At 33.6% G+C, this 10,549-nt stretch overlaps 2 protein-coding genes across 3 annotated transcripts in view; both read left to right on the top strand.

The window, feature by feature from the left end:
• The window catches only part of LOC135124344 (DNA-directed RNA polymerases I, II, and III subunit RPABC3), a 161,476-nt gene extending 157,210 nt beyond the window's left edge, over positions 1–4,266 (top strand). For both annotated transcript variants that reach the window (XM_064049344.1, XM_064049346.1), the window contains exon 4: positions 4,078–4,266. In XM_064049344.1, the coding sequence (XP_063905414.1) occupies positions 4,078–4,195 (118 nt within the window). In that variant the 3' untranslated portion in view covers positions 4,196–4,266. The remainder of the gene's footprint in view (positions 1–4,077) is intronic.
• Positions 4,267–9,220: 4,954 nt separating this feature from the next.
• Positions 9,221–10,482, top strand: LOC135124346 (general transcription factor IIE subunit 2). The gene is made up of 6 exons (XM_064049348.1): positions 9,221–9,277; positions 9,337–9,411; positions 9,469–9,579; positions 9,634–9,796; positions 9,849–10,049; positions 10,099–10,482. The coding sequence occupies exons 2-6, from the start codon at positions 9,350–9,352 to the stop codon at positions 10,444–10,446; spliced, it is 885 nt and encodes a 294-aa protein (XP_063905418.1). The 5' UTR covers positions 9,221–9,277; positions 9,337–9,349; the 3' UTR covers positions 10,447–10,482.
• Positions 10,483–10,549: the final 67 nt, after the last annotated feature.

Genomic DNA, 10,549 nt, shown 5'->3' on the forward strand with positions numbered 1-10,549 from the left:
CGAAGAAATAAGACCCAAAATAACTTCTGTAGGTTGAAAACTACAAGAAATAAGTTAAATTTGAAAGATGGTTTAAAAATTCCAAAATTTTCAGGTGTACGAAAAATTTTGATTTTGAAAAAGTTCTGTAAAAATCTCAAAAAAATCGATTTCGACAATATGCTGATTCCAAAAATATAGCGTTTTAATGTTTTCAGAGCAAGGTGTTAGAAGTATTCTATGTGATATTCAATTAAGAAAAATTTTAAACTTACCTACATTTCAATAGACCATCTGGAAAATGGTAATTATCAAAGAAATGAAACCGAAAGTAACTTTTGGAGGTCTAAATGTTCAAGAAAATGTCTTTCGTCAAGTTTTGAAGACAATTGAAAAATAAAGAAGTTTTCACAGTTTGGATGGGAAAACTGAAAAATTTTGGTTTGAAAAAGTTGTCAAAAAACCTGGATGTAGATTCAAAAAATATAACGCTTCTATGGTCCTGGGGCAAGATTTTAGAAATATTCGATTTGATATGAATTTATTTTTTTTATTTATTTAGAAAAACTTATTTAACAATCATAAAAAAAATCAGGTATATAAATTTTGATTGCTGATTCCAAAAATATGGTCGCTGGGCAAAATTTTAGGTATATTGTTTGATATGTAATAAAAAAAAACCGAAAAACCCATTTTTCAATGGCTGTTTTTGAAAAATGGTAATAGTTATCGAAGAAATGAGACTCAAAGTAACTTCTGGTGGCATAAATCTACAAGAAAATGTATTCAGTTAAATTTGAAAGATGGTCGAAAAATTCCAAAATTTTCAGTGTATTGGAAAATTTTGGTTTTGAAAAAGTTCTCTAAAAATCCTCAAAAAAATCTGGAATATTGATTTCGACATGCTGATTCCAAAAATATAACGTTTTAATGATTTCAGGGCAAGATTTTAGAAATATTCTATGTGAAATGCAATTAAAAGAATTAAAAACTTACAATTTCAATAGAGAAATGTACAAGAAAATGTCTTTCGTTCAGTTTTAAAGACAACTGAAAATACCGAAGTTTTCACAGGTTGGATGGGAAAACTGAAAAATTATGCTTTTGAAAAAGTTGTCAAAAAATCTGGATGTAGATTCCAAAAATATAACGCTTTTATGGTCCTGGGCAAGATTTTAGAAATATTCGATTTGATATGAATTTATTTTATTTTATGTATTTATTTTTTTTTAACCAAAAAACTGCCACATTTGCAGTGGTGTTCGAAAAATTTTGATTTCGAAAAAGTTATTTAAAAATCATAAAAAATTCAGGCATATAAATTTCGACATGCTGATTCCAAAAATATGGTCCCTGGGCAAAATTTTAGGTATATTGTTTGATATGTAATAAAAAGAAATCCAAAAAACACATTTTTCAATGGCTGTCAAAATAACTTCTGGAGATCGATATCTAGAAGAAATAAGTTAAATTTGAAAGGTGGTCGAAAAATTCCGCAATTTTCAGGTGTATTGAAAAATTTTGGTTTTGAAAAAGTTCTCTAAAAATCCTCAAAAAAAATCTGGAATAAAGATTTCGACATGCTGATTCCAAAAATATAGCGTTTTCATGATTTCAGGGCAAGATTTTAGAAATATTCTATGTGAAATGCAATAAAAAAAAATTAAATCTTACATTTCAATTGAGGATCTGGAAAATGGTAGTTATCGAAGAAATGAGGCCGAAACTAACTTTTGGGAGTCTAAATACTTAAACAAGAAAACGAAATTTTCACAGCGTATATGGGAAAATTGAAAAATTTTGGTTTTGAAAAGATTATGAAAAAATTCTGGATATAGATTTGGACGTGCTGGTTCCCAAAATATAGCGCTTTTATGGTCCTGGGGCAAGATTTTAGAAATACAGATCGATTTGATATGAAAAATCTCGAAATTTGGGGGTATCGAAAAATGTTGGTTTTGAAAAAGTTATTTAAAAATCAAAAAAATCCTGAAAACACTTTTTGTGGATATTTTATGGAGCAATTTTCTCTGTCAATGATACTTCTCATTTAAAGTGCATTATCCATGATCATAAGCTTCACGTGCCGCTAAATAAACGAAGTTCTGTCTAAACATAACATTAATTATATAAGACAGTTTCTTGGAAAATATTTCTATAATTTTCATGACCGTCGATGTTACGTATTTTAAATTTCTAAACGAAGAGTACCAGAAGACGTTTAAGTTTTCTAGCCACGTATGAAGTCAAAAAGTTTAATAAATGAATCATTGTCTAATTCAACCTATTCATTCATCCATTCAGTTAAATACCGAAGAATTGCAAAGGTACATATTATGGGAAACTTGTTAATATTAATATTGATATCGGAATTACCGATGTAATGATCGATTGACTATTTTTATAATTGGTCCATGAGCAGTAATTATCACAATACTTCGAAAAAATCTCATAAACAACTAAAAAGTGGCTTATAGAATGCAAAAATGTAAATCCCTAATTTCGTCTATTATGTCATCTATGTGTTGTTTGTTTTGTTTGTGTGGTTTAAAAAAAAAATAACAATAAATAGGAGTAATTTAGAGGTGGCTGTGGAATTTCTTTTAATTATTTTGATACCAGAGTCATTTATAGACACGCTATAATATATCAGTTTACCCGTTAGAATATATTTATGCAAACCAGCATAGTTACCAAGTTAATTTCTGAAGCTGTTTAAACTGTTATAATCGTTTGATATCACAACTTCCACCACCTAGATCAACAACAAAGCACATGAACCGTCGAAGATCTGTTGTCGCCAAAAAAACGCCACACCTACTGCAAAAAGTAGATCCGGTGACTGACAGCGAACATTCGTTTGACCCTCCTTAATTTTATTTTGTTAAATTGCCACACATATCTGCATACAATTATTCGCCAAATCTCTCCGAGGTAAACCAATCCGTGTCCGTGTTTTCCGCCGAATTCTTTGTCTCGACCAAGCCTTTCCAAAACCCGAAACCACACAGAGTGCATTGCATCCGAGTCGCCGTTTCTGGTTTTTCGACAACCATTACTATTGCAGACGTTATGTAACGCCTAGACAAGAAGCAACAGGGTCGTTGAATGCGTCTTTATGTATAGCTGACCTTCAAATCAAAATAATGTAGTTCGTCTAGTCATCTGGGTTATGGAACTTCTTGAAGGTGACTTTGTGCAGCAGTACTTTGGCTCTAAACGCCCGTATAATTTTGGTATTAGACGGCGTAAATTGCGCAAGATGACAAAACATATATTTAGATTGAGAGAACCCTAAGAGCAATTTTCATCACTTAACTAATAGCACTTGAATAGTCGGAATGGCCCTTCTGGCTCGACGCCAGATGGCAGTAGTAGTTTCAGACGTGAGCCCCAAAATGAGGGTTACGCCGTAATGATGGTGCCAACTTAAAAACAATTTGACGAATGGGAAGGGAAGATTCGGAAACTCCAGTGACGTATTCCGCAGCAAACAGGCGTGTCTTTGTTTAGATGTAGTTTCAGGGGTTCGACAAGGGCCTCACCTCGGGGCTAGTTTTTTCTCGATTTGTGTGAATGATCTTTGACACGACTTCAGCCACTTTTTTTGTGGAATTTAGTGTTTACCCTAACAGTTTGTAGACGCCGCCGCCTTCCCGACGAGCCGCCGCTTCCGAAGTGCTACTTTTTGTTTTGTTTTTTCCGGTTTGATATATTGGTGTTTTGCGAGAAAGGCTATCTGGATTATCTCTAAAAAATGTTGTTCTGGCTGCTGTTATCTATTTTGCGGCTTTATAATGTCGTCATCTCGTGTTTCGCGCATTCCTAGGACACTATCGATCAATAAATCCCAGAGCTCCATTTACATGGCTAAATTTTATGGAAGATCAAATGGCTACTCTTATAACGATGTACACGGTGGCAGTGTGGTTAGCTGGTTGTGTTTTTATATCACGACCACTATCCATACTACCTTCATGAATATCGTTAAGGCGACCGGATGACGTCAACGCAGGTAATTGCTCACATATGGTGGAGGCGCTACTCTCACTTTTCCTAGTTTTTATGCTTGCTATATAGACTGTTTTCTTTTTTCAGAGCCGCCTATGTGTCTTTCGGGGGACTCCTGATGAGGCTACAAGGTGACGCCAACAACTTGCACAGCTTCGAAGTCGACCAGCACATGTATCTACTCATGAAGAAGATCTTTATGTAATTCCCCACAGATATTTTTATGTATTGTACAAGCGCAACTGCCAAAAAAAAGATAATAAATTTTTTATGAAATGGTGTGTTTTTCTGCCGCATGAGTGTCGTTTGATGAAACGAATGACACTGTAAACGCCCACGGGGATTCACTCGCACAGGGAATTTAGTCATTTCGACTGTTTACATGATATTTTGGGGTTCAAGTGCACGAGCTGTTGGACGAGTTTCAAAGCTCACAAATTTACGTAAAAGTTTAAATATATGTAGAGCGAGCTCTGTCAGCAGGTAAGACGGAACATGTGATTAGGTTTGTTTGCGGTTGACAGAAGTCCCCAGTTTATGTAACGTGACTAACAATGATCAGAAAATATGGGATATCTAGTATGACCAGTTTGACCAAACAATGGGATTTAAAGAGATGCAAAAATGTTGATTGACAGGTCGTTGACAACGTGAAAGGATACAAATATGCTAACAGACAACTTGTTCATGACAACAAATACCTAATAATTCAAGTCTGTAGGCATTTGTAAACATTTTTAATTAAAATCGAACACACAATCAATTCTTTGTTCTACATTGTTACAGATAATTTCATCGATTCGACGTGGGATGCGACCAACAAAAAACCTAAATTGTGGATGAGAATTTTTAAAAACTATGTTATCAGTAATCAACATTTTTTAATCTCCCAAAAATGACCTAAATCTACAAATTTTCTGAGACGCCGGTAATAAATTTAAAATAATATTTGAATTCTGATTAGGAGTACCACGTAAAAATTACTAAAACACGTAAATATTTGAACCGGTTAAATCCGTAAACAAAAGGTACAGTATATTCACCTAAATTGGGTAAAAATTTAGAATATTGTATCATTCTGGCACAACTGTCGTGCGTCGTTGCAAAGTCAATAAAAGAAACCAATTTTATTAAATCATGCTGGTATTTACAAAACAGTCCACAGCTTTAGCAGGTCATGACCTTGTAAGAATTTTAATTATACTATGTTATTATTAAAATGAAAATGGTTTTAACAAGGAATACAAGGATGAATTTTCATTAATTGAAGTAAAAATCTCCAGCAAAAATGCGACAAATTTAGTCTTTCAAGTCCGGAGAAAACTAGAATGTTAACTCATTTTTCTCGGGAACGAAAATGTTCCAGTGCAAATACCCGATGAATAGTCACGATTGAAGCAAATTTTTGTGTTGGCAGTTTTGAATTATTGGTAGCCATGCTAACATGGAAGTTCCCAGTTGTCAATTTTGAGATGAACACCCCTCACGAACTTGTTGACGATGACATCAAAAAATTTAAAATATGTTGCCAACCAGACAAAAAAGACAAACATTAATATTCACTCAGTATATTTAAAAATACGTCGTGCTCTAAGTTGGTATTGGCAAGTAGAAGTCAAATGTAATAACAAATTATGTAGATAGTATACAAAAATGGAATCGAAACGACACTTTAATGTCATTTGACAGTTACGGTCAAATAAGTATCAAATGAACCGTCAAATAGAAACAACGCCAACTTTATTATTTTAAAAATTAATTTCATGGCTTACTGAACGACTTTTCGATCATGTAGTATGGTACCTACAAGGCTTTCATATTAATGTTTGATATCTAGTAGGCCATGGATTTTTAAAATCAGTTGGTACTTCCTACGCATCACTGCGCACGTCAAATATCAAATTGAAGTTTAGAAACTGTCAGTTCAGTAGCACCAATTTACAAACAAAATGCAAGGCGTACTAGATATCAAACGTTAATGGAAGTCCTGTCGAAATATAAGGGGCATTTTAGAAAACTTTGTGTCAGTTTTCGAAATTTAGGAAAGAAAGTTTGATATGTTTCAGAAATAAAACTTCTGTTTAGAAAAGAAACTTTTAAAATACTCCGGAAATTTGTCTGTTTTCATTCTATCGATTCGGGAAAAATTGTCGGAATTTGAAAGAAATGAAGCCATTATACAACTCGAAATCCACAAGAAAATGATTTTCAGTAATTTGGAAGCTAAAAAACGGGTAAAATGTATTGAAAAAATGAAATTTTTGAAAAGTTGCCTAGAAATCCTCAACATTCTGGAAATCCTAAAAAAAAAAACAAGTATCTCAAAATTATGATTTTACATTTTATCGATTCTGGAAAAATTGTCAGAATTTTCAAAAAAATGAAGCCGGCTAAAGTAACTTCTACAAATCGACATCCAGAAGGGTGCTCGAAAAACGATCAAAAAATCATACGAATAATAAGTCAGAATTTTGGAAAGTTGTCTAAAAATTCTCAAAAATTTGTGGGAAATACATTTGGACAACTTGAGTGGAAAAACATAAACTTAGTTCATTTTACAATAACCCTGTCAAATTTAGGATAATGTTGGATGCCTGTGATATTGTATGATGAAAACATTTGGCACGTTGTCAATTTTTTAAACTGTCAAATTTTCAAATCATGCCTGGTAGAAAAAAGGCAACATTATTAAAGAAAGATGTTCATTTGACGGTTTCAAACACTCAAAAAAAGATAAATGTGACCTTCAGAGGGTAAATGCAACGTGAACCCGCTCAAAAATTTTCAAAAAATTTGGCGTGATAATGGAAATTTTAAAATATCTCGAAAATTGTCTGAAAAAATTGTTAAAATTTTCGAAAAATGAATCCAAAACCAACTTTTACAAGTCGAAATGGACAAAAAAATGTCTTTGAGTAATTTTCGAAGAGTAGCATGCGGGGAGTTTTGAAAAATTGAAATTTTTCAGGAGTTGCCCAAAAATGTTCAAATATTTCTGGAAATACATGAGGTGATTCTAAAAATATAACTTGTTAATGGTTCTGAACCAAAATTATGAAACGTTTTCGAAAAAACTCTGTTTGAATTGTCATTTTCAAAATTTAAATATGCCTCAAAAAGAAAATGGTTCCCCTGTCCTTTTTTCTTTATATGTGTAGCCTTCACTACAAGAAAGGTAAAACATGTTTAAAATGATAAATTTTTGTAGGAAAGTATCGATTTTGCAATTAGGCTCCGCCCCTCAGTCTGACAACCAATGAAAAATTCATCACAATTGAGCTTGGGATGGATATGGGTGGGGCTTAATTTTTGGCTTGTTTTTTTTCTTAATATACATAGTATTCTTTGAACAACACGATACTCGATATTTGTTGTAGAGAAATAGAAAGGATTTTGCAATTAAGCTCCGCCCCTTTGGCTCATCATCATCACAATTGAGATAGAGCGGGTGGGCGGGGCTTACATTTTTCCTTGTTTTCTTAATATGTGTAGTCATCTTTTCACAACAAGAAACGTAAAACATGTTTAAAATGGTAAATTTGTATAGGGAAATATCGATTTCGGAATTACGCTCCGCCCCTTGGTCTGACACCGAATGAAAAATTCATAGCGATTGAGATCGAGACGGATGAGTGGGGCTTCTCTTTTGGTTTTCTTTTTTAGTTAATACATTTAGTTGTTTTTGTATAACAGGATTATTTAAGAACATACTTCACATAGTAATTTCTCGTAGAAAAATAAGGATTTTACAGTTAAGCTCCGCCCCTCGACTTACGACGAATAAAAAAAATCATCAGAATTGAAACGGGGCGGGTGGGCGGTACTTATATTTTGCTTCTTTTTTTTCATAATGCACATAGCCATCCTGTCACAACAAGAAACTGAGAACATGGTTAAAATGGTACATTTTTGCAAGTATATATGGATTTTGCATTTATGGGGCGGAGCCTAATTGCAAAGTCGATATTTCCTTATACAAATTTTCTATTTTAAACATGTTTTAACTTTCATGCTGTGAAAGAAGTCTACACATATTAAAACAAAAAAGCAAAACGTAAGCCCGCCCACCCGCCCTATCTCAATTGTGATGATTTTTTTTTATTCGCCGTAAACCATGGGGGTAGAGCTTAACTGTAAAGTACTTATTTCTTCACAAGAAATTAGAAACATGTTTTTCAGTATCGTGTTGTTCAAAGAATACCATGTATATTAAGAAAAAAAGGGAAAAATAAACCCCGCCCACCCACCCCATCTCAATTGTAATGATTTTTTTTATCTTAGAAACTTGAAACATGTTTAACATGGTAAATTTTTGTAAAGAACTATGGATTTTGCAATTCGGTTCCGCCCCTAGGTCTGCCAACGAATGAAGCTCCGCCTTCTTTGCTCACGACTAATAAAAAAAATCATCGCAATTGTGATAGGGTGGGTGGGCGGGGCTTACATTTTGCCTTTTTTTCTTAATATGTGTATACTCATTTCGACAACAAAAAACTTAGAACATGTCTGAAATGGTAAATTTTTGTGGTAATCAACTTAAATCCTCCACTTTTCTTCTACAACCCCAATGACAATTTTCAGCTCTAAAAGCAACGTCAACAGCACGTTTATAAATCCCACTTAAAGATATAGAAATTGTGGATAGATAAAACTGAAAACTTACAATTTTAAGAAAAACATTCAACCTCCAATAAAAAAAAGTTGGAAAATCAACAAATTTATTACTATTTACCGTTTATTTTACCAAATGTAAAACCGAAGTAACTTATTTTATGTACTGGCTGTATAACAGGAAATTCCTGTCCCTATCTTTGAACCTTCTAATAAATAATCCCGTATACTATAACTTGCCTACAAATGAGAAATAAAAGTTAATAATTTAAACAACACAATGACTTTCTTCCTGTACACTGAAACAATTTCACAGTATTTTCGTGAATATTTTCAGTTATTTGAACTGACGAATGGGAAAAAAGCAGAAGTAAAAAATGACAAGTTAGACATAAACACTATGAAATTTGGTACATTATAAAGTGTTTAAACTTTTCTTTATCCCCATTGCCTTTAAATATCACGTCGACTCAAAAATTCGGATACGCACGTGATAATGGCATTTCCTCGAAAAAGGAACCCTTTTTGTTACGAACTGTGCCGCCACTGGCAACACTGATTACGCACGCCCACGAAGCATATGACATTACAAGTTTGTCACAGTTTTATTACCGTTGTGTGGTTGGCAGCAGTAATGACAGGTGATGACAGGTTTCAGGTAACAATGTTGTGTTTGGTATGTTGATGAATATTAAAAGTAATATAAACAAAGTTATTATTTATTATTTACGTAAGCAAATAAAGTAAAATGGATCCCGCCTTACTCAAAGAACGAGAATTATTTAAAAAACGTGCACTTACAACACCTACGTAAGTAAAATATGTTAACTTGGGTGTCCCAATTTTAGTCTCCTGTTTTTCGTATAGGGTAGAACGAAAAAAGACTGAATCACGACCAGAACCAGCACGAGATGATAGTAATAGTAGTAAGAGGTTCAAATCTTCCAGTAGTAGTGCCCCAAAATTGGATATCAACACGTAAGTATTCGAACTTCAAAAGTATCCATTTCGTTCATGTTCCAAATGTTATAGATATAAGACAGCCACGGGAAGTTCTCAGTATCGCTTTGGGGTCCTGGCCAAAATTGTAAAACATATGCGAAAGAGGCATCAAGAAGGAGAAACATATCCACTAACACTAGAGGAAATTTTAGATGAAACAAATCAACTAGATGTAGGAAACAAAGTTAAGCAAGTAAGTTTGTAAAAGCAATTTTGACATGATTTGATCCTGTTTTTTTTCAAAGTGGCTGCAAACAGAATCATTAATTGATAACCCAAAAATCGAAGTCTCTCCAGACGGGAAATTCTTATTCAAAGCCCCTTTTAAACTGAAAGATCGAAAAAGTTTACTAAAATTGTTGAAACAACAGGACTTGAAAGGTTTAGGTGGTGTGCTGTTGGATGACGTCATAGAATCGTTACCACATGCAGAGAAAGCGTTAAAGGTGATTTTATTAAAGAATTGTGAAATCCTCATCTTATTGCTTGTTTTAGGTGCTGCAAAATCAAAATGAAATAATTTTTATAATTAGACCTATAGATAAGAAAAAAGTATTATTTTACAATGACAGAACTGCCACGTTACCTATAGATGAAGAATTTCAGAAGTTGTGGCGTTCCGTTGCCGTGGACGCCATGGATGACGCTAAAATCGACGAATATCTAGAGAAGCAAGGAATCCGGTCGATGCAAGACCACGGCCCCAAGAAGCCAATCGCTCCAAAGAGGAACAAAAACACTAACCGCAAGAAAACATTCAAGAAACCAAGAGATAACGAGCATTTAGCAGACGTCCTTGAAACTTACTCAGACAACACTCTCACCCAAAAGAATACTGTATAATTTAAAAAATGTATAAATAAATTTGTATGTTACATATTTCCTGGTTGATTATTTGGGGAAATAGTTGTAGGCACTTGATAAGGCGTGAGATAATTTGGCTCTT

Source organism: Zophobas morio, unplaced genomic scaffold (genome assembly GCF_036711695.1).
Source record: "Zophobas morio isolate AGI-343-1 ecotype UQ-CSIRO unplaced genomic scaffold, CSIRO_AGI_Zmor_V1 ptg000007l, whole genome shotgun sequence".
NCBI lineage: Eukaryota > Metazoa > Arthropoda > Insecta > Coleoptera > Tenebrionidae > Zophobas > Zophobas morio.

Coding starts and splice junctions, on each gene's coding strand:
- LOC135124346 (XM_064049348.1), top strand. CDS start 9,350: ATGGATCCCGCCTTACTCAAAGAACGAGAATTATTTAAAAAACGTGCA. Junction 9,412..9,468: donor CGTGCACTTACAACACCTAC/GTAAGTAAAATA, acceptor TTTTTCGTATAG/GGTAGAACGAAAAAAGACTG. Junction 9,797..9,848: donor TAGGAAACAAAGTTAAGCAA/GTAAGTTTGTAA, acceptor TTTTTTTCAAAG/TGGCTGCAAACAGAATCATT.